This window comes from Clinocottus analis, unplaced genomic scaffold (genome assembly GCF_023055335.1).
Source record: "Clinocottus analis isolate CAN_PGR_092001 unplaced genomic scaffold, fCliAna1.0.p SCAF_62, whole genome shotgun sequence".
Taxonomy (NCBI): domain Eukaryota; kingdom Metazoa; phylum Chordata; class Actinopteri; order Perciformes; family Cottidae; genus Clinocottus; species Clinocottus analis.
In genome coordinates, this window is record NW_027176221.1 from 128558 (window position 1) to 152500 (window position 23943).

A 23943-nucleotide genomic window follows, 5' to 3' on the forward strand; every position below is an offset into this window, starting at 1 on the left:
TGATTGTTAATGAATTCCAGCTTGTTGATGGAAGCGGAGTCACACCAGAATGCGTGGTGTCTGCCTGACGTTTGATTTTTGTTCCTCTCTCTTCTGCATTAATTGATCTAAAAACTGCAGTTCTCTCTGTCAGACTGTGCACGTAATGAACCTTTGTGGTGTGAAGCTGCACAATAACAAGAAGCCTTTTCTTCACAACAGTCAGAAGCATTGACTAACTTTGCTGCTGTTCTTTTTCTGTTCTTCTACTTCAACCTCTAGTCGTCAGACAGAGAACGGATCGACCAGCTTCAAGAAGAGCTGCTGCGTACGCAGGTACAGTGCAAACCGCCCGAATCCTGTTTAAGAGCTTTGATTTTGAAATAAGGTGTGCCTTATATCACCAGGTTTGGGGCAAACCCTAATGATGCTGATTGATTGATTAGATTCTACTGTTTTATCCCACAGCTAAAATATCAGCGCATGCTGGAACGAGTGGAGAAGGAGAATAAAGAGTTGAGGAAAGTGGTGCTGCAAAAAGATGATAAAGGGATTCACCAAAGGAAAGTCAAGGTGTGTTAAACCTTGAGCACAAAGGCTCAACACACACATGAGGCTTCACAGGATACTCGTTATTCCTCTTTTATTTTAGTTATTATTGCTTTCATCGTCACTCCGGACCAATTAAAATGTTAATAACCATTCATATGCATCGCTGTTGTGTCATCCAATGTAGAAATCCCTTATTGACTTGTATTCTGAAGTCCTGGACATCCTGTCAGACTATGATGCCAATTACAACACCCAGGACCACCTACCCAGGGTAAGCCTTTCTCACTACAGAGATTATGCATGGATTATGCATAGATTATCATATGAACTATTTGTTTATGGTTACTTGGAAACTGGATGATTTATTGATTGAAATAAATCCTTAACTTCAAATTTGTAAACTTGTATGTTATATTTCATGGATTCTGATCACTTAGTGCCTCTGTTTGGTATTCTACTTTGTCCTCATGCTGTTGTCCTTTTGTCCCTCTCCTCCTCCTTCTCTCTGCTCCTCCTCCTTCTCTCTCCTCCTCCTCCTGCTCCTCCTCCTCCTCCTTCTCTCTCCTCCTCCTCCTCCTTCTCTCTCCTCCTCCTCCTCCTCCTCCTCCTCCTCCTTCTCTCTCCTCGTCCTCTCTCCTTGTCCTCCTCCTCCTCCTCTCTCCTCGTCCTCCTCCTCCTCCTTCTCTCTCCTCCTCCTCGTCCTCTCTCCTCGTCCTCTCTCCTCGTCCTCCTCCTCCTTCTCTCTCCTCCTCCTCCTTCTCTCTCCTCGTCCTCTCTCCTCGTCCTCCTCCTCCTCCTTCTCTCTCCTCCTCCTCCTTCTCTCTCCTCCTCCTCCTTCTCTCTCCTCCTCCTCCTTCTCTCTCCTCGTCCTCCTCCTCCTCCTTCTCTCTCCTCCTCCTCCTTCTCTCTCCTCCTCCTCCTTCTCTCTCCTCGTCCTCTCTCCTTGTCCTCCTCCTCCTCCTTCTCTCTCCTCGTCCTCCTCCTCCTCCTTCTCTCTCCTCCTCCTCTCTCCTCGTCCTCCTCCTCTCTCCTCGTCCTCCTCCTCCTTCTCTCTCCTCCTCCTCCTTCTCTCCTCGTCCTCGTCCTCCTTCTCTCTCCTCGTCCTCTCTCCTTGTCCTCTCTCCTCGTCCTCCTCCTCCTCCTTCTCTCTCCTCGTCCTCCTCCTCCTCCTTCTCTCTCCTCGTCCTCTCTCCTCCTCCTCCTCCTCCTCCTCTCTCCTCCTCCTCCTCCTCCTCTCTCCTCGTCCTCTCTCCTCCTCCTCTCTCCTTGTCCTCCTCCTTCTCTCTCCTCCTCCTCCTCCTCTCTCCTCGTCCTCGTCCTTCTCTCTCCTCCTCCTCCTCCTCCTCTCTCCTCGTCCTCGTCCTTCTCTCTCCTCCTCCTCTCTCCTCGTCCTCGTCCTTCTCTCTCCTCCTCCTCTCTCCTTGTCCTCCTCCTTATCTCTCCTCCTCCCCCTCCTCTCTCCTCGTCCTCGTCCTTCTCTCTCCTCCTCCTCCTCCTTCTCTCTCCTCGTCCTCCTCCTCCTCCTTCTCTCTCCTCCTCCTCTCTCCTCCTCCTCCTCCTCCTCTCTCCTCGTCCTCTCTCCTCCTCCTCTCTCCTTGTCCTCCTCCTTCTCTCTCCTCCTCCTCCTCCTCTCTCCTCGTCCTCGTCCTTCTCTCTCCTCCTCCTCCTCCTCCTCTCTCCTCGTCCTCGTCCTTCTCTCTCCTCCTCCTCTCTCCTCGTCCTCGTCCTTCTCTCTCCTCCTCCTCTCTCCTTGTCCTCCTCCTTATCTCTCCTCCTCCTCCTCCTCTCTCCTCGTCCTCGTCCTTCTCTCTCCTCCTCCTCCTCCTCCTCTCTCCTCGTCCTCGTCCTCGTCCTTCTCTCTCCTCCTCCTCTCTCCTCGTCCTCGTCCTTCTCTCTCCTCCTCTCCTCGTCCTCGTCCTTCTCTCTCCTCCTCTCCTCGTCCTCTCTCCTCGTCCTCGTCCTTCTCTCTCCTCCTCCTCTCTCCTCGTCCTCGTCCTTCTCTCTCCTCCTCTCCTCGTCCTCGTCCTTCTCTCTCCTCCTCCTCCTCCTCCTCTCTCCTCGTCCTCGTCCTTCTCTCTCCTCCTCCTCTCTCCTCGTCCTCGTCCTTCTCTCTCCTCCTCTCCTCGTCCTCGTCCTTCTCTCTCCTCCTCCTCCTCGTCCTCTCTCCTCGTCCTCGTCCTTCTCTCTCCTCCTCCTCTCTCCTCGTCCTTACTCCTCGTCCTCGTCCTTCTCTCTCCTCCTCCTCTCTCCTCGTCCTTACTCCTCGTCCTCGTCCTTCTCTCTCCTCCTCCTCCTCAGGTGGTTGTGGTTGGAGATCAGAGTGCAGGGAAGACCAGTGTGCTGGAGATGATCGCTCAGGCCAGGATCTTCCCCAGAGGCTCAGGAGAGATGATGACTCGCTCTCCTGTGAAGGTTTGTGAGGCTGAGGTTGCATAATGTTTCCTTTGTGTATTCTCTGAATTTGTCATAAAATTATAACATTGGCAGACATTTTTAGCCAGAATCTTCGAGGTAAATGTGAAGGAACCCGCATGCATCCCCCTCTGCAGGTCACGCTCAGCGAAGGGCCGCACCACGTGGCCATGTTCAAGGACAGCGGCCGAGAGTTTGATCTCACCAAGGAGGACGACGTAAGTGGATGAATGCGAGCGCTCGCTGTTTGTTGTGTAACCTGCTAACTTCATGTGTTGCACCTCGTCCGTTGTCCTGCAGCTCGCTGCTCTGAGGCATGAGATTGAGCTGAGGATGAGGAAGAGTGTGAAGGAGGGACAGACCGTCAGTTGTGAGGTGAGTGCTTCCATTCAGATTGTTGAAAAGCAGCGACTTGTTGATCTGTCATGTTTTATAGAAGAATGATCTTTTATTTCTGCTCGTCAGACAATATCCTTGAGTGTCAAAGGCCCCGGCATCCAGAGGATGGTGCTGGTTGACTTGCCAGGAGTCATCAATGTCAGTATACATATACAATTCAAAAGGTGGACATGTGTACAGTGTATTTGACTTCATACTGGATGCTACTTGTATTGCTCAGTTGTTTTTATTGTTTGCAGGACATTCTTTGTGTACTGGTTGAGCTTTGTACTTTAGCCAATAGATCACACTTGTCCTCATAAATAACGTAATTAAAAGTTGGCTTTACATTTGTTTGTGTCTCTCAGACTGTGACTGCGGGCATGGCAGCAGATACCAAGGAAACCATCTTCAGCATCAGCAAGGCTTACATGCAGAACCCCAACGCGATCATCCTCTGTATTCAGGGTGAGGCCAGAGGTTGTTTCATCCGTTGTGAGCGGGGCGATGGTCTGTCAGAGGACTTAGAGACCAACGGAGGAAACCAATCTTACATGATGTTCATACTGCTCCCGCCCTCTTTGTCATAATATCCACACCGCCGTCATCTCTCACGTGCCTCCTGATCTGCTTCAGATGGCAGTGTGGATGCAGAGAGGAGCATTGTGACGGACCTCGTCAGCCAGATGGACCCTCAGGGGAAGAGGACCATCTTTGTCCTGACCAAGGTGGACTTAGCTGAGAAAAACCTGGCCAGCCCAAACAGAGTAAGATGGCTTGAATGTCCCAAACATACAATCCAACAAAATGTTACTGTATGAGTAAAAGATCACACTGACGCGGCTCGCAGGGCCGGGGATCCAACTGCCGATCCTCTGATTAAAGGACGACCCCTGCTCACCACTGTGTCCATAAGCTAACGCTCCACAAGAGGGCGCTCCGCTCCTTTATCTGACTCAGTGCTCCTTCAATGAGCTAAGCTAAGCTAGCTGGGGAAGCTTACGGAGTGGACTGGTGTCAGAATTAAGAAAGTCCTTTTTGTTTTTTGCCTCTCAGATCCAGCAGATAGTGGAAGGAAAGCTGTTTCCCATGAAGGCTCTGGGCTACTTTGCAGTGGTGACAGGGAAAGGTAACGTGCACTAATAATCATCATATCTTCAAGGGGAGTTTCTGCTGAATTATGTGGTATCATTCTGTTATTAGAGACTTATTATTATGATGATGATGATGATGTAATTCATCTAATTGACTGAACTCACCTTGTGTGCAGGGAGCAGTGGTGAAAGCATAGACTCCATTAAAGACTATGAGGAAGACTTTTTCCAGAACTCTCGATTACTAAGGCAAGTTCAACATGATTATTAATGCGTGACATTATTGCTTCATCAAATGAATTGATTTATAGCTGACAATGAATGAATGTATGAACTAGGGACGGCATGCTGAAGGCCCACCAAGTGACCACAAAGAACTTGAGTCTGGCCGTCTCCGACTGCTTCTGGAAGATGGTCAGAGAGTCTGTTGAGCAGCAGGCGGATGTCTTCAAAGGTGAGACTGACTCTGTGGGACTGACTCTCATCCCAGGGTGGATTTATATGCCTTGTTGTTTGTGTCGCTGAGTGATTGTTCCCATCCAATGCCTTGTTTCGATGGTGTGAATGAACACGGTAGGAGTTGATTCAGTACAAGGAACAGGTGCTACGACTTCTCTTCTCTCCTCACACCTCCCTGCCACACTTTTCCTCTCTCAGCCCTGCTTTCCAGCCGCAGCAAGTCTAGACAATCTCAGGCCCGTTGCTAACAGCGCAGGAGATTTATGGCCATGAGACTGTAGACCCCACAGGCCCATTGTGCAGCATATCGATCCATTTCCCATCAAATCACCCACAGCCGGCCTCCATCCTCCAGGCCTGGCGCCGCTGTGGCCCCACAAACCAGCAATTAGCCTAATCTCTACTGTGTGTGTGTGTGTGTGTGTGTATTGATAGAGTGTGTGTGATTGGCTCCCTCTCCTCCTGAGGGACCAGTTAGGAGACCGAGTGTGCCTCATCAATATTTACTCACGGCACCATTTGTAGTCTGGAAGCTGCGTTTCTGTCATATCAAGTTCATATAAGATTAATAATAATATTAATAATAATATAAGCCTCTACCTGTCCGGTCGTTGACTGTTTTCTCCACATAATTATTGTTTGAGCGTAACATCAAAGGTAAGAAACATGCAGCAGATATCCAGGGAATGAGCATACGACATCTTAGAGTTGATTTAGACATTTCATGGGTCGGGTTGAGTTGGAGGCTTCATGATGAAATCATTCATATTCACTTGTATTCTTCAATCAGATGTTTGAATCCAAATGCTCTGTCTCTTCTCACCACAGCGTCTCGCTTCAACCTGGAGACGGAGTGGAAGAACAACTACCCTCGCCTGAGAGAGCTGGACCGGGTGGGAAACCTTTACATTGCTCTTTAACACGGTTACATTGCTCTTTAACACGGTTACATTGCTCTTTAACACGGTTACATTGCTCTTTGACACGGTTACATTGCTCTTTAACACGGTTACATTGCTCTTTAACACGGTTACATTGCTCTTTAACACGGTTACATTGCTCTTTAACACGGTTACATTGCTCTTTAACACGGTTACATTGCTCTTTAACACGGTTACATTGCTCTTTAACACGGTTACATTGCTCTTTAACACGGTTACATTGCTCTTTAACACGGTTACATTGCTCTTTAACACGGTTACATTGCTCTTTAACACGGTTACATTGCTCTTTAACACGGTTACATTGCTCTTTAACACGGTTACATTGCTCTTTAACACGGTTACATTGCTCTTTAACACGGTTACATTGCTCTTTGACACGTTTACATTGCTCTTTGACACGGTTACATTGCTCTTTGACACGGTTACATTGCTCTTTAACACGGTTACATTGCTCTTTAACACGGTTACATTGCTCTTTGACACGGTTACATTGCTCTTTGACACGGTTACATTGCTCTTTGACACGGTTACATTGCTCTTTAACACGGTTACATTGCTCTTTAACACGGTTACATTGCTCTTTAACACGGTTACATTGCTCTTTAACACGGTTACATTGCTCTTTAACACGGTTACATTGCTCTTTAACACGGTTACATTGCTCTTTAACACGGTTACATTGCTCTTTAACACGGTTACATTGCTCTTTAACACGGTTACATTGCTCTTTGACACGGTTACATTGCTCTTTGACACGGTTACATTGCTCTTTGACACGGTTACATTGCTCTTTGACACGGTTACATTGCTCTTTAACACGGTTACATTGCTCTTTAACACGGTTACATTGCTCTTTGACACGGTTACATTGCTCTTTGACACGGTTACATTGCTCTTTGACACGGTTACATTGCTCTTTAACACGGTTACATTGCTCTTTAACACGGTTACATTGCTCTTTAACACGGTTACATTGCTCTTTAACACGGTTACATTGCTCTTTAACACGGTTACATTGCTCTTTAACACGGTTACATTGCTCTTTAACACGGTTACATTGCTCTTTAACACGGTTACATTGCTCTTTAACACGGTTACATTGCTCTTTGACACGGTTACATTGCTCTTTGACACGGTTACATTGCTCTTTGACACGGTTACATTGCTCTTTAACACGGTTACATTGCTCTTTAACACGTTTACATTGCTCTTTGACACGGTTACATTGCTCTTTGACACGGTTACATTGCTCTTTAACACGGTTACATTGCTCTTTAACACGGTTACATTGCTCTTTAACCCTTAATCCAAAATGTATGAGGGAAAATAAGGTCATTGGTTGCCCTGTTTTGAAATTCAAAGGATTCATAAGATAAACACGAGTTTATAAAACAGTTAAACACACATTTGAGTTCTCCAAGAGTCACAATACTGATGTTGTGTTTTTTTGCAGAATGAACTTTTCGAAAAAGCCAAAAATGAAATCTTGGATGAAGTCATAAGTTTGAGTCAAGTGACCCCACAACACTGGTAAGTTTACAACCAGCTAATGTCCATTATTCTTAGAAAACAATGTTATCAGCATGTATTGTTAGCAGCACAAACATTTCTCCATCCAATGTCAGTTTTGGTATTGCTCATGTAGATCATAATGTAGTGTCCACTCTTTGGAGGGCTTCGGTCTTTGGCACCTCGTGAGGACTGAACTGTGTTGTCTTTTTAAAGCAATTCATTTAAGTGTTTACGCTCCATCACTCAACCAGACAGTTGGAAGCTATTTTTAGAGCCAACGGCAGGTCAGCGTCTTGCTGTATTTATCTGTGAATGAATGTAAAGTCAGACCTCGCCCCAGTGAGGAAAACCTCGCTAAAGGAGATGCAGAGCTGTGGCCGTCCCCAGTGTGCGTGCCGTCAGTTCCCCCAGATCAATACTTTGATGAATGGCCAATGGAAGGTAGCGGGGTGGCCTGTTAGCCAGCCAGCGGTATCGGAGATGGCGCTTATTGGCAGTGAGTGCTTCCCTGAACAAAAGGGGAGCCTAATGAAATATGAGTGTGTTTATGATGAATGAGGAAGGCACAGCACCGTCTGGTCTGAGGGGAACTCGTGTCGTGGGTTTTGTTGTATCGTCCCGCTGCAGAGCCGGAGTGAGCAGGCTGTTAGCTGCTAGCAGGTCAGACTGAAGCTGGTAGGAAGCTGCAGACAGCCGAGAAGGTCAGCCGAGAGCGATCCCTCTTCACTCGTTGTTTTCTTCATCACTGAGCTGAACACCTGGAAAAAACTTTGTCGCAAACTCTCTTGTTCAATCCATCTTGAATATGAATCTAAAAATAATGAGAATTAGAATAAAACACAATATAAAGTTACATTCAACCACAATGCGGTCGAACTTCAGCGCGTTAAATGTTACTGAGTCAGAACACCAAACGACGGCCAGAGCTGCCAATCAAAAGATACCGTCTTCCCTCTTGTAATGAGGAAGGTGTCATGATCATCTTCCACTCTTCCAGGGAGGCCATCTTGCAGAAAAAGATGTGGGAACGCGTTTCCACCCATGTGATTGAAAACATCTACCTGCCTGCTGCCCAGACGATGGACTCTGGTACCTTCAACACCACCGTGGACATCAAGCTCAAGCAGTGGACCGACAAGCAGCTTCCTCACAAAGCGCTGGAGGTACGTGAACCACGTCCTGCAGGTTGGGTTATTGTTGTTGTTGTTGTTGTTGTTGTTGTTGTTATTATTTGAGCCTGTTCTTTCCCCACGACTCTCGGCCTCGTCAGGTTGCCTGGGAGACGCTGCAGGAGGAGTTTGCCCGCTTCATGGCTGAATACAAAGGCAAAGACCAGGACGACATTTTTGACAAGTTGAAGGAGGCTGTGAAGGACGAGAGCATCAAGAGGCACAAGTGGAATGAGAGAGCCATGGACAGCCTGGTAAACACAGTGAAGCCCCTCGGCCGTGTGCTCGGTCCAGAGAGAGAGAACTCGTCCCCAGCAGACACACTGGCATGATCATGTGCACGCAAGCCATAGAAACTGGTTCTGCTAACATGGACGCAAATACCTCTTGATGCTAAGCTGATGTTGCACATCTGGGAGAAGAAGACTTCAAATGTAATGCAATTACTTTGTTTTGTTCTTAAGTACCTTTGTGTGTTTGTCAGAGGGTCATCCAGCACAACGCTCTGGAGGACCGCTCCATCACAGACAAGTCCCAGTGGGATGCAGCCATCCAGTTCATGGAAGAAACCCTGCAGTCACGCCTCAAAGACAGTACGTCGGCCAAAACGCGCTCGTGCGGGGTCACTTAGCCTGAGCGAGACTCGCTTCCCAGACGCAACGATGTCATGACTTTACCTGTTGGAATGTAGAGGTGTAGATCAGACGCCCACAAGCACAGCTGCACAGTTACAGTTGATGTCATCTGGCCTCATATTCCCTCCTCATTTTGATAGTGTTGAAACGTAGTCATGGAAGATCTGTTTCACAGAATCTTACAAAAGAAATTCTTTCATTTTTATGGGCAAATTTGCCACATTTTGATTTCAATTAGTAAACAATTTGCAGACACGTAATAGGAAGAGGTCATGCTTCCCTGCTGTCGTCTTGTCATCCACAGTTCTGTCCCTGTCCTGCATGGATGCTCATTTCTTTCTGCTCTTCTCTCGTGCAGCTGAGTCCGTCATCAGAGACATGGTGGGTCCAGGCTGGAGGGAGAGGTGGCTGAGCTGGATGAACCGCACACCAGACCAGGTCAGGGCTCTCAAACTGTTCCAGTACCAGCTGCTCTATTAGGTGCCATCCCTACGTATCGTACTGTGCAATACAAACTGTACATCTCCGCACCACCGTGGCAGCTCCTCTTCGCTCACTTCCTTTGCTTTTACTTTGTAGCACATTCGTAATGAAACAAAAAATGAGCTGGAGCGCTTGCTGAAGCTCCACGATGAGCACACGGCCTACCTGGCGAATGACGAGGTCACCACGGTCAGGAAGAACCTGGAGGGACGAGGGGTTGAAGTTGACCCTGTGCTGGTGAGATTAAAGTACTGGGAGGGCCAGTTTGAATCGTCTGGACCGTGGCTAACATACAACAAAGGCCCGCTATGTGTTCAGCTGGTGACGGTTCTTGATTGTGCTGCCGTCCAATAACAACTGATCTCCTTCCACGGTCAGATCAAGGACACCTGGCATCAGCTGTATCGCCGACACTTCTTGCAGAAGGCGCTGTCTCACTGTAACCTCTGCAAGAGAGGCTTCTACTACTACCAGAGGCACTTTGTGGACTCTGAGGTACGGACAGAGGATGAGCAATGCTGAGTTGTCTTTCATTTACAACTTCTTTTCATCTCTATTTAAAGTCAATGTGTGCAAAGCTAAGCTGTGTGCCTGCATGTATTTCTAGCTGGAGTGCAACGATGTGGTTCTGTTCTGGAGGATCCAGCGGATGCAGGTCATCACAGCCAACACGCTGCGACAGCAGCTCACCAACACTGAGGGTGAGCATCCGATATAAGTGTGCGTCATTGAAAGGCCTGCTGGTTTTTAGGATTTTAAGAAAAGTATGGTTCTGCTTTTGTGTGTGTGTGTGTGTGTGTGTGTGTGTGTGTGTGTGTGTGTGTGTGTGTGTGTGTGTTTATTCCGCCGTTTGTCTTCTCAGTGCGCCGACTGGAGAAAAATGTGAAGGAGGTGCTGGATGACTTTGGGGAGGACCAGGAGAAGAAGAGCCACCTCATCACCGGCCGCCGCGTTCAGCTGGCCGAGGACCTCAGTAAGTTAACAAAATGGCTTCGATGCAACTCGTACAGTTGCTCCCATAAATGAACTTGTGCGTTGGGTAAATGCTTCACATCTTGGGATGTCAGTAGGGGGCAGTAGTGCTGAAGGAAACGTGCTGACCGGTTTGACACGGCAAACTGATGTAGTGCAGGAAGGGTAGAACATGTCAACTGGAAATTTAAGCTTCTTTTTAAGACAGATTTACTGTTGCTTTTCCCTCAGACTGATATCACATTCTTCATATAATGTGCAGTATTGCTGCCACGTTGTGAGAGGGCTGTTAGGCATCGAGACTTCTGAATGTGGAACTAAGGACTTTTTCTTTTAATGGTCTATACCTACTTTTAGGTCTAAACCCACCATGTTCACCCTCATTGGTGTGTACAGCGCATGTATGACACCACACATATATTTGACATGCCTGTTGGTAATGAAATACCTCATAAATTAGTTTTTTTTTACCTGTGTTTTTACCTTTTTTGCTGTGTGATCAGCAGTGTGCTGGCTGTCTAGCTTGTGTTAACACAACCCTGGTGATTAACCAGCAGACTTTGCCCACATGCCTTAAAGACAAGCCCAGACTGGCTCTCTGTGTGCGTCCATCAGACTCTTTCTGACACACATCAGAGTACAGTCACTAGTAGTTACTCAGCGACAAATATAATATAATCACACTCACTGGGATTTTACCAAAGAGCATTTTTCTGAACTTGAACAAGAGTTTTCAGTCACTTAAATTGGGAAAATGTGGTCTAAAATACTGTAGGAGCCTGAGGTGTTCCTGCATACTTCAGATATCTCTCCTTTTCAAAAAGGGCCGGCTGGCTACCTTCATTGGTTCAACAGTTATGTTAGATGTACATGTTTGTGTTCAGGTTTTAGGAACTAAATAGAAGAGTGAAATCATTTCTGTGGTATTTTTCTCAGGAACATATTGTAGCACAGTTGTTTAAAGAAACTGATTCGTCATTTGGAAACAGACCCATGCATTGCAAGCTCATTTGTTGTGTGTTTGGGTGGGAAGAGCTTCTATGAGTCAGTACCAGTATGGATCTGGTCCCAGTTTGAGCCTCTTGATGGTAACCAGAGAAGGATGGAGAAGATGTCTTTGCTTTTGGCAGCACCAACGACCCCTCCAGTTGTTGACAGTCATGTCGGGCCTGTTCCCCCAGAGACTTGACCGGACCTGTCGACATTATCTGGTGTTTCCATGGCTGTGTTAACTCCAGCGGGTAGAAGGACCCACCCTGCTGGTTAGCGCCCCCTGACAGTAGCTGTTGGCAGCGCATTACTCGGGAATTCCTTGCCTATTTCCTTCCTGCCTGCACAGGATTCACTCCATAAACCGTCTGTAGAGAGGCTGTAAAAGCAGAACACCAATGTTCTCTGTGGGGAGTTGTATTTCTTGCCTATGTGCAAATATAAGTTTGCCTAATAGATAAAGAATCAGCAAGGAATTTCTCTCATTTACATTGGTTGAAAAGCATTGAGGTGTGGGATGTGGTGTTTCACAACGACACTGTGCACATGTAATATTTCTGCACTGCTGGTAAGTTTTAAAATAAGTTTCTTGGAGGTGGGTCCTACATATCCGCTAATTTTCACCTGTCTCCTTACTGAAGGCTCCTATTTACAGAGAGTACAACACGAGTCGTCTGCTTTGGTCTGACTCAGCAAAACTCTGCTTGCAAAGCAAAGTCTGTATTCACAAAGCAGAATGCAAGGCGTGCTGCCATAGCTGAACTCTCTGTATGACACACACACAGCCCTAATCATAGTTCCTGTCACCACAAAGACACACACAAGCATAATTTACACACACCTACTTCAAAGTACATGTTGCACACACGCCACCATCTCTCATTTACACCAACAAATGCTAAAACCCATAAAATTCTTGCATGATCTAAATTGTAGGGAATGAAAAAACATTAAAAAAAATACTAATTAGAACTAACTAAAAATATGATTCATGCGTGTGTATTTGTGTGTATATCAGGGCAAGTTAACGCAGCTTTAACGCAGCTTTAACGCAGCTTTAACGCAGCTTTAACGCAGCTTTAACGCAGCTTTAACGCAGCTTTAACGCAGCAACCCTTTAACGTGTTAATTATTTGATCATGCGTTAACTGCAGACTGAACATTAAGGTTTAAATCTCATGAGAGACTGAACATTAATGTTTAAATCTCATGAGACTGAATATTAATGTTTAAATCTCATGAGACTGAATATTAATGTTTAAATCTCATGAGACTGAACATTAATGTTTAAATCTCATGAGACTGAACATTAAGGTTTAAATCTCATGAGACTGAATATTAATGTTTAAATCTCATGAGACTGAACATTAAGGTTTAAATCTCATGAGACTGAACATTAAGGTTTAAATCTCATGAGACTGAACATTAAGGTTTAAATCTCATGAGACTGAACATTAAGGTTTAAATCTCATGAGACTGAACATTAAGGTTTAAATCTCATGAGACTGAACATTAATGTTTAAATCTCATGAGACTGAACATTAAGGTTTAAATCTCATGAGACTGAACATTAAGGTTTAAATCTCATGAGACTGAACATTAAGGTTTAAATCTCATGAGACTGAACATTAATGTTTAAATCTCATGAGACTGAACATTGTTTAAATCTCATGAGACTGAACATTAAGGTTAAAATCTCATGAGACTGAACATTAATGTTTAAATCTCATGAGACTGAACATTAAGGTTAAAATCTCATGAGACTGAACATTAAGGTTTAAATCTCATGAGACTGAACATTAAGGTTTAAATCTCATGAGACTGAACATTAATGTTTAAATCTCATGAGACTGAACATTAATGTTTAAATCTCATGAGACTGAACATTAAGGTTTAAATCTCATGAGACTGAACATTAAGGTTTAAATCTCATGAGACTGAACATTAATTCAATCTGGACTTTTTTCACCGAATCAGAAGAACTAACCTGGAAAACATGAAAAGCACTTTTGTATAAAGTTAATCAATTGCTGGTCTTTAACTTAAATCTTTAAGGTAAACAACAACAAAAGAAGAAAACTCATGTGTCAGTTAAATGTTAAAACTTTGCCCAGTATAGATCCTTTGACTACAAACAACTTGTTTTACGAGACAAGACAGATTTTGATCATATTATTGTTATTGTTTAAAATAATTGTACATTTGAGTACGCAGATCTGTGCTTGAACAAGAACGAATGAAAAATACACTCAAGTCGTCTGGATTGGAATTGGCTTCATTCATCTTTATCAAATGTTTCATGAACGCGGCTTCATTCATCTTTATCAAATGTTTCATGAACGCGGCTTCATTCATCTTTATCAAATGTTTCATGAACGCGGCTTCATTCATCTTTATCAAATGTTTCATGAACGCGGCTTAAGTCATCTTTATTGAATGTTTCATGAACGTGGCTTAAGTCATCTTTTTTGAATGTTTCATGAACGTGGCTTAAGTCATCTTTTTTGAATGTTTCATGAACGTGGCTTAAGTCATCTTTATTGAATGTTTCATGAACGTGGCTTCATTCATCTTTTTTGAATGTTTCATGAACGTGGCTTCATTCATCTTTATTGAATGTTTCATGAACGTGGCTTAAGTCATCTTTATTGAATGTTTCATGAACGTGGCTTAAGTCATCTTTATTGAATGTTTCATGAACATGGCTTAAGTCATCTTTATTAAATGTTTCATGAACGCGGCTTCATTCATCTTTATTGAATGTTTCATGAACGTGGCTTAAGTCATCTTTTTTGAATGTTTTATGAACGTGGCTTCATTCATCTTTATTGAATGTTTCATGAACGTGGCTTAAGTCATCTTTATTGAATGTTTCATGAACGTGGCTTAAGTCATCTTTATTGAATGTTTCATGAACGTGGCTTAAGTCATCTTTATTGAATGTTTCATGAACGTGGCTTCATTCATCTTTTTTGAATGTTTCATGAACGTGGCTTAAGTCATCTTTATTGAATGTTTCATGAACGTGGCTTAAGTCATCTTTATTGAATGTTTCATGAACGTGGCTTAAGTCATCTTTATTGAATGTTTCATGAACGTGGCTTAAGTCATCTTTATTGAATGTTTCATGAACATGGTTTCAGTCATCTTTATTGAATGTTTCATGAACGTGGCTTAAGTCATCTTTATTGAATGTTTCATGAACGTGGCTTAAGTCATCTTTATTGAATGTTTCATGAACATGGTTTCAGTCATCTTTTTCAAATGTCTCATGAACGTGGCTTAAGTCAAGACTGGAGCTCTTTTTCATTGGTTGTTCTCAAACTCTAATAGTTATGGGATTTTCATTTTCACATAGTGTGAACTGCTTTTAAAGGTGTTTTAAATTAGTTTTTGCTACTTGCAGAAATCCTGCCTGTATGACTTTATGATGACGTTATTATTGGACGTATGTCTGCTCTCTGGCAGCAGGAAGCAAAGACAACGGATATGCTTCTCTGTCCAGAATCCAGTTGAATGTTTGCACAGCAACACCAATCAAACATGAACCTGAAAGAGGTGTCTAGGTTTAAGCTCCTACAGGTGCACACGGCCTCTACCGCTTCCTGTCTGGACTTCCTGGCTGCTGATAGGCGACTCCTGTTGTAACAAATGAATGATGCAAGACTTTTGGTCTGTGCATGATTTATTTGCTTGACTCAATTATCGCCTTGAGAAAACACACACACACCCCTGACTTTCTGTCACTACCATTGGAAACGTGTAAAGTCATAATGGAACAGGATGCATACTGTGCCTTCAAGTAGACCAACACTCACACACACACACACACACACACACACAGTTCTTGTCTGGACCTGCCTGGCCTTGGGAGTCCTTCAAGGCCGGGCAGGTCCAGGCGTAACCCAGAGAGTGATGTCATGTCCGCTTCCCAGCAGAGGCTCACTGGTGGTTCTGGGACTGAGTTTGGACTCATGAGGTCTAGAAGGTAGAAACACACCTGTGCTCGCACACAAGTTACCTGTAAGGTTTGTTCCCCACTAAATCAATTCTTCACTCATTTTTACTTTCACACCTGCTGAGTTTTTAATGTGTTTTTTAGATTGAGATGCAAGAGTTGTTTTTTTTACCAGTTCTCTTACTTGTGTCCGAGAGAAACTTCAGCAGCGACACAGGACAGAACACAGCACTCAGGTTTTGACATCAAATAGTCTGAATATTGTACAATGGTTGGAATTTAAACCTTTTCATAAAAAGAGTTTCAGAAATATGTTAATACATCTCTGGTACCATGCTTTTAGGGTCTAAGGTCACCATTAATACATCTCTGGTATCCAACACCAGTCATTTTGTTGAACTCATACCTACAGTTTATTCTGCATGGTTGTATCACGAAGCCCTATTTTTTTTTTTTTACAGAATATGGCTGATTTCTCTTGTCCTCCAACCAAGAAAGTGTGTGTTTCAGAGTTAAAGCTTTGTCCATGTGTCTGGTTGAGTTAGTGGCTGAGTGGAGGATCCGGGTCATTAGATGTCTGACACGTTGCAGCGTAGACCCGAGTGCGTGGGCGTCAGTATGTGGGACCATCCGTCTAAAGTCAGTCTGAACTGCATTAGCTGATGGGCTGATTCTGTGACACGCCTCAAAGCACCAAAGTGAGCGAGCTTTTGAGGGCAAAAAGTATTTTCAGCAAAAGTTCCTATTAAAAAGTTGTATCTGCAAACACTTTTTCCACTTGTGGTGCTGGTGTGGAAATATCTATGAAAGTCTTGCTTTTATCCTAAATGAATCGTGCATTGGCCAACTGCGTTACTGTTGGGTCAAGCTTTATTCACGCGGCCGTTGTATTTACTGCACATTGCGCAGCACTTTGCAGGTTACTGGAGGAGCCATATGTCAATCAAACTGAACTGAAGCCATATGTCAATCAAACTGTACTGAAGCCAGTCTGGAGAAGAGCAAAAGCATTTTTACTTTCATCGCTGTTTTTTGCTCTTCTATCATTGAAGATATAACTTATGCTACTGAAGCAGCTACGCTAACCTCTTCTGTGACTGCCATCTTTGTTTTGAACAAACCTCAGAACACACCTGAAGCCGCGTGATGTCGTGCATTGCAGCAAGGCTTCAACACAACCTTCTACAACTGTAAATGTTATCAGAGGTTCAGGGCACTCCATGTGGAAGCACACACTCTGTTTCAAGCCACGTTGCACAAGAAGAGAGACTTGTGTATGCACTGTGTGTGAAACTTGATGTATCTCTGTCGAGGAAGCAGCCGTTCTCACTGCATGATGAAACCTTCATCCCTCATTCCATCACCCGCTCTTTAAAAGACAGAAGGTCAGACCGCCGCAAACCCAAACTATGACCCGACCTCACAGGTCAGCCATCTCATACCACGGGTCCTCGTCCATCCGTCCATCCATCCAGCCATCCGTCCATCCATCCATGCGTCCGTCCATCCAGCCATCCGTCCGTTTGTTCATCTGTCCGTCCGTCCATCCATCCGTCACGTCCATCCGTCCGTCCATCCGTCCGTCCATCCATCCATCCGTTTATCCATCCAGCCATCCGTCCGTCCGTCTGTCCATCCATCCGTCCATCCATCCATCTGTCCATCCATCCATCCGTTTATCCATCCAGCCATCTGTCCGTCCGTCTGTCCATCCAGCCATCCGTCCATCCATCCATGCGTCCGTCCGTCCATCCGTCCGTCCATCCATCCGTCTGTCCATCCATCCGTCTATCCGTCCGTCCGTCCGTCCATCCATCCAGCCATCCGTCCATCCATCCATGCGTCCGTCCGTCCATCCGTCCGTCCATCCATCCGTCTGTCCATCCATCCGTCCATCCATCCGTCCATCCATCCGTCCGTCCATCCATCCAGCCATCTGTCCGTCCGTCCATCCATCTGTCCGTCCGTCCATCCATCTGTCCGTCCGTCCATCCATCCATCCAGCCATCCGTCCGTCCGTCCATCCATCCGTCCAACCGTCCGTCCGTCGTTTCCATCGCTCTGCCCCGCTTGTCAAACTCAGTCCAGCTGACCGTCTCTCTCTCTCTTTAGCTCTCTGTCGACAAAGTGGGAGAGAAAAAGAAACAAGAGTTGAAACCTCACAACCTCTATTGTGGGAAAAGAGGGAAAAGGAGGGAAAAGAGGGAAAAGAGGAACGATCGGCGGCGGGAGAAAGAAAGAATAAAGAAATCTGCTCCCAGGTGCAGTTTGTTGTTTCTGCCCCGACTTGCAGGCTCTTCATCGCTCAGGTTACAAATACGAGTTCAGGTGTGTGTCTCTGAGTGTAAAAGCACTGTTAACGAGGCACTACTGTGTGTGTGTGTGTGTGTGTGTGTGTGTGTGTGTGTGTGTGTGTGTGTGTGTGTGTGTGTGTGTGTGTTCTCTCTCAAAGCCTCTCAGCAGTCCTCTGGTGCTGTTTTGTTGCCTCATAGAAATTGTGTTTTGTGTGTCGTGCTGTAAAAGTACTTCTGTGTTGTGAGAAGTGCACTTTCCCAGTGTGTTCCCAAATTATGTCATATTTAATATTGTGAGCTTCCAGACTCTTTACACTCGAATCTAAATTATATCTGCACCATTTTACTCGTGTCATATAGTACATTTGATTCTGCTCTCCGTCTTCCAGCCGATCCGTCCATGTGGAGATCAGCAGGAGAAGCTTGAAGGAGAGAATTTAGAGGGAAAGGCTCTCCTCTTTCTGTCAATGGGCCCTACACACACACACACACACACACACACACACACACACACACACACAGCATCTTAAAGAAGGGGCCTCTGGGATAGAGGCCAGAGGATTATGGGAATATTCATGGCCAGATGAAGCTGCATGTTTCATCTTTTGGGTAAACAGCAGCTAAAAGCACTTTTCTTCCTGCTGAGCGGCGACTCTTCCTCTGGACGGAGCGCAGGAAGCCTCGTTTCAGCCTCGTTTCAGCCTCGTTTCAGCCTCGTTTCAGCCTCGTTTCAGCCTCGTTTCAGCCTTTTCTTCCTCTCGCTGCTGTCTTTTTGTGGCAAACAGATGGTGTGAAGAGATAAATACGTTTCTCACAGTCTTTATCCAGAATATTTTTGGATCCGTTCACATCACCTGCTGGAAGCTCGTTTCAAAGTCGTTCCTCGTCCCGCTGGAAGGGAACGTTTCTGTGTTTAGTGCTGCAGACCTTGTGACTGAACTGATTCAAACTTTTACTTTAAACGTGAATAAAGTACGCGTGGTAGCGGAGACATGGAATAATGTTTCTAATATCCTAATGTAACGAAGGAAGTGATGTGACCCGGTGACTTGAGGAGCGCGTGGTGTCGGTGCCCAATCGTCAGGATGCTCCATGTTGGTGTGACGCGTCCCAGCTGCAGAGCGCCGTCTCTCAGCCGCTTCCTGCTGGGAGGCTTTGAAGCCAGAGCCGGGGGTTTCCAACGTTTAGATGACGTGACGGTCGGTAACCAACTAAAGCGCCACACCGCACAGCTCCTCTTCAGACCCAACAGGTGTCGGTAACCCTACTCTGATTGGCTGGGATCGAGCGTGTCGTTGCGGTCGTAACGCAGCACACGCGGCTGAACTCTGCCCGCTGCCTTTGAGCCCGGTGGCGTTCTGGAATGACGGCCGCGGGTTCGTGTTTCATTCACTCCACACCTGCTGCAGAGCCTATCAGCCCCTCCCCCACCCCAAAGCCTCCATCAGGTGTGTGTCAGCCCCTCCCCCACCCCAAAGCCTCCATCAGGTGTGTGTCAGCCCCTCCCCCACCCCAAAGCCTCCATCAGGTGTGTGTCAGCCCCTCCACCACCCCAAAGCCTCCATCAGGTGTGTGTCAGCCCCTCCACCACCCCAAAGCCTCCATCAGGTGTGTGTCAGCCCCTCCACCACCCCAAAGCCTCCATCAGGTGTGTGTCAGCCCCTCCACCACCCCAAAGCCTCCATCAGGTGTGTGTCAGCCCCTCCACCACCCCAAAGCCTCCATCAGGTGTGTGTCAGCCCCTCCCCCACCCCAAAGCCTCCATCAGGTGTGTGTCAGCCCCTCCCCCACCCCAAAGCCTCCATCAGGTGTGTGTCAGCCCCTCCACCACCCCAAAGCCTCCATCAGGTGTGTGTCAGCCCCTCCACCACCCCAAAGCCTCCATCAGGTGTGTGTCAGCCCCTCCACCACCCCAAAGCCTCCATCAGGTGTGTGTCAGCCCCTCCACCACCCCAAAGCCTCCATCAGGTGTGTGTCAGCCCCTCCACCACCCCAAAGCCTCCATCAGGTGTGTGTCAGCCCCTCCACCACCCCAAAGCCTCCATCAGGTGTGTGTCAGCCCCTCCACCACCCCAAAGCCTCCATCAGGTGTGTGTCAGCCCCTCCACCACCCCAAAGCCTCCATCAGGTGTGTGTCAGCCCCTCCACCACCCCAAAGCCTCCATCAGGTGTGTGTCAGCCCCTCCACCACCCCAAAGCCTCCATCAGGTGTGTCATCTCCTCCTCGCGCCCACCATGTTGCCTGAGTGTGTTAACAGTCTCAAAGTGTAGGAAGGTGAACAAAAGTGTGTGTGTGTGTGTGTGTGTGTGTGTGTGTGTGTGTGTGTGTGTGTGTGTGTGTGTGTGTGTGTAAAGGATACTTTAGCAGCCGTGCTCTCATCAAAGGGGCTGCACACACGTCCCCGAGTCCAGTGTTTAGTTACACACACACACACACACACACACACACTTCTGATCACCTTTGTGCCTGAAGTGGAAACTTGAAGCTCTGGAAACACAAGTCGTCTCCCTGAGGACGACACGTCTTTAAAGTTGTTTTCACGAAGCCGTCGTTTGGATAAATAATGACTAGAGGTCTTCTGAGCGTCTCGTGTGGCTGATGGATGGTGAAGATGAGGGTGAAGGTGACGGTGAGGAAGTCGCAGCAGCGCTGGTTTGCTCTGCAGAGCGTGTTGAGCTTGTTGAGGAGATCCAGACGGATTATCGAGGTGACGTGAAGCTGCAGAGCCGGCGGCCTGCAGCTGCAGCCGTGTTGACTTCTGTTGAATCAGCGATGAAGACGCTTCAGTCTCGCTCTCCTCGCTCTCCTCGCTCTCCTCGCTCTCTTCGCTCTCCTCGCTCTCCTCGCTCTCCTCGCTCTCCTCGCTCTCTTCGCTCTCCTCGCTCTCCTCGCTCTCCTCGCTCTCCTCGCTCTCTTCGCTCTCTTCGCTCTCCTCGCTCTCCTCGCTCTCTTCGCTCTCCTCGCTCTCCTCGCTCTCCTCGCTCTCTTCGCTCTCCTCGCTCTCCTCGCTCTCCTCGCTCTCCTCGCTCTCTTCGCTCTCTTCGCTCTCCTCGCTCTCCTCGCTCTCTTCGCTCTCCTCGCTCTCTTCGCTCTCCTCGCTCTCTTCGCTCTCCTCGCTCTCTTCGCTCTCCTCGCTCTCTTCGCTCTCCTCGCTCTCCTCGCTCTCCTCGCTCTCCTCGCTCTCTTCGCTCTCCTCGCTCTCTTCGCTCTCCTCGCTCTCCTCGCTCTCCTTGCTCTCTTCGCTCTCCTCGCTCTCCTCGCTCTCTTCGCTCTCCTCGCTCTCCTCGCTCTCCTCGCTCTCCTCGCGCTCCTCGCTCTCCTCGCTCTCCTCGCTCTCTTCGCTCTCCTCGCTCTCCTCGCGCTCCTCGCTCTCCTCGCTCTCCTCGCTCTCCTCGCTCTCCTCGCTCTCTTCGCTCTCCTCGCTCTCCTCGCGCTCCTCGCGCTCCTCGCTCTCCTCGCTCTCTTCGCTCTCCTCGCTCTCCTCGCTCTCCTCGCTCTCTTCGCGCTCCTCGCTCTCTTCGCGCTCCTCGCTCTCCTCGCTCTCCTCGCTCTCCTCGCTCTCCTCTGGCGACGCGCTCGTCTCTTGCGCTCGCCGCACTGAAGGAGAGTGAACGTGAACAGAAGTGACTGTTTTCCAGTAGAGTCCTCGTTCATGTGAGATGTTCTGGTCTCGTGTGCATCAGCAAGTACTCTTCAGATGATGCAGAACAGTGCTCTTCATCATCTGAAGCAGAGTGTTCTTCATAGATTGACTATCTAACGATCTACTTGTTGTGCTTTTCTGTAGAAAAAGTCCGAGAGATTCAGGAGAAGCTGGAATCGTTCATCGAAGCTCTTCACAAGGAGAAATGAGGTATTTGTCTCTCCTGAAACTTGTTAATTGTACATGATCAAAGTAGTATCATAGTTTTATGCGCTGTATGTAAATATGATCTATTGTTCCTTCTTCCCCTTTTCTCTACAGAACTATTAAAATACATTCATGGATTACAACAAAGAAATGCACTGGAAAAAAAGACAAATGTGTAAATTCATCCCGACCACTCGTCTGATTTTAATTTCCTTTTTGAGTCTGAAGACGAGATGGACCTGAAGCTCTGAAGCTCTTTTCTGCCTCTTGTCCTGTGAAGAGGAAACTTCTGCAGCAACAAGAGAAGCTTCACGTTCATCTCCCCCATGTGATGAAGAGTGTGTGTCTTCACTGAGCTTCATCCCTTCATCTCCTAACGTTCACCACGACACAAAGTACAGAGACTTGTACTTATTCCACATGTACCGGCTCCTTTCAGTTGCTCTTAGATCCAAAGCACTTGAGTTTTCCTCCAAGCAGCAGTCAACTCTCCACATGCTGCATGCGCCCTTTAACCTTCAACCTTTAACCTTTAACCTTCATCCTTTAACCTTCAACCTTCATTCTTCATCCTTCAACCTTCATCCTTCAACCTTTAACCTTTAACCTCCATCCTTTAACCTTTAACCTCCATCATTTAACCTTCAACCTTCAACCTTCATCCTTCGACCTTCAACCTTCAACCTTTAACCTTTAACCTTCATCCTTCATCCTTTAACCTTCATCCTTCAAGAGGAGGAAGCAGCTTTCTCCCTTTGTAACTCCAAGGAGACGACAGCATGTACAGCTTTACTTCTTCTGATGTCATGGGCTTTTATTTGACTCATGGTTTATGGTTTAATAAACCTGCTGCCGTGTTTGTGATGTTTCCACTTCATCGTTGTACTTTAACACGTACTTTATACTCTCCCCATGTTGAATACATAGAATACTGCTTCCAAACAGGCAGACCCCCTGTGGACAGTCATAAATGTAATCAAACATAAATGCAGGATGCTTCTTTATTAATGAGACACATTATTAAACTAAGAGCTGCAGTAATAATCATTGTCTCTCAAAAGCCACTTTGCATAATCAGTTAATATCTCATTATTTATTGAGTGAACTGTACATTTCATTAGTTCTGCAGTTGTGACGCGGCCGTCGTTTCCCTCGACGTCTCCAGCGCTGCATCCGTCTGGATCAGTTGGCGTCGTGACGCAGGGCATTGTGGGTAATCCTCGTGTTTCCAAGCTGCATCACGTTTGATGGTTTAACGGTGACGTCCATGCGCACGTGCACGTGCACGTCTCCTTCCGGTGGCAGGTCATAAAGATCAGACCTCGATGAAACATCTCTGACACGAGAAGAAGTTTTCCTCAAAGTCGGAGCCTGAACTTTTAAACTGAGAACGTTCTGTTGTCCTGATTCTCTGGACGTTTCCTCAACATGAAGCTTTCACTCCTTCCTCCTCTCGGACGTTCTCCTCTTCATCACTCACCTGGACGTCCTCTCGCTCTCTCGCTTGTCTGTTTGACCCAAAGAGGTAACCGACTGCGTCACTCCTCCAGCCATTGGTGTGTATGTGTGTGTGCACGTACATGCACACAGACACTAGACGTTGTGTACAGGTTGAAGTCATGCAGCGACTGTAATGTGCAGCACACGTGTGCAGAGTGAACAACTTGTGTAACAACATCTGTTTGTTCAAAACAATGTTTTATGTTGTAGAAAGTAATGTTTGCATGGTGCGCTCCATCACGTGGATTATTTATGAAATTTGTGTTAAGGAGAATAAAATAAAATGGACAAATGAAGTTGACCTTTTTCATTCCAGTTCAACCTTCATCTGAACCTTTAACACAAACATGTCTTGAACGTGCACAAAACAAACTGTTCAGTAGCTTTGGACCGTCAATGATCCATTTGCTCAGCGGTCATGGAAATGTTTCTTTGTGACCTCACGATGCCGCGAGCAGAACGAGTCCCAAACACTGAACGACGACATTTCATGGAAATCCCTCCAATTAATGTTTACTTCAATACAGTCGTGGAGAGTTGTGTTGCTTGTGTGTTTCCATGCACGAGGCTTCTGCTTCAGGTCTGAAGTTCAGAGCGTTTGGCTGCAGCCGCTGACCTCCAGGCTGACTACGAGTCCAGAGGTCGTCGTCCTCGTAGCATCGCTGATCTTTCACAAGAGCCCGGTTGCTGCATCTCCACATTGCTCAGAGGGAGGAAGAGGAGGAGGAGGAAGGCCTCGTCCTCACTCCATCACCTGAGGC

At 46.7% G+C, this 23943-nt stretch overlaps 1 protein-coding gene across 6 annotated transcripts in view; it reads left to right on the forward strand.

Moving 5' to 3' along the window:
• The window catches only part of opa1 (OPA1 mitochondrial dynamin like GTPase), a 30341-nt gene extending 7672 nt beyond the window's left edge, over positions 1–22669 (forward strand). For all 6 annotated transcript variants that reach the window (XM_068604137.1, XM_068604141.1, XM_068604138.1 and 3 more), the window contains 24 exons: positions 262–315; positions 448–552; positions 716–802; positions 2830–2943; positions 3081–3161; positions 3244–3318; positions 3409–3480; positions 3690–3789; positions 3958–4088; positions 4378–4450; positions 4592–4664; positions 4754–4869; positions 5703–5767; positions 7272–7348; positions 8328–8493; positions 8601–8753; positions 8984–9092; positions 9493–9572; positions 9714–9854; positions 9996–10112; positions 10225–10318; positions 10480–10590; positions 21620–21685; positions 21797–22669. In XM_068604137.1, the coding sequence (XP_068460238.1) occupies positions 262–315; positions 448–552; positions 716–802; positions 2830–2943; positions 3081–3161; positions 3244–3318; positions 3409–3480; positions 3690–3789; positions 3958–4088; positions 4378–4450; positions 4592–4664; positions 4754–4869; positions 5703–5767; positions 7272–7348; positions 8328–8493; positions 8601–8753; positions 8984–9092; positions 9493–9572; positions 9714–9854; positions 9996–10112; positions 10225–10318; positions 10480–10590; positions 21620–21684 (2259 nt within the window). In that variant the 3' untranslated portion in view covers position 21685; positions 21797–22669. The remainder of the gene's footprint in view (positions 1–261; positions 316–447; positions 553–715; positions 803–2829; positions 2944–3080; positions 3162–3243; positions 3319–3408; positions 3481–3689; positions 3790–3957; positions 4089–4377; positions 4451–4591; positions 4665–4753; positions 4870–5702; positions 5768–7271; positions 7349–8327; positions 8494–8600; positions 8754–8983; positions 9093–9492; positions 9573–9713; positions 9855–9995; positions 10113–10224; positions 10319–10479; positions 10591–21619; positions 21686–21796) is intronic.
• Positions 22670–23943: the final 1274 nt, after the last annotated feature.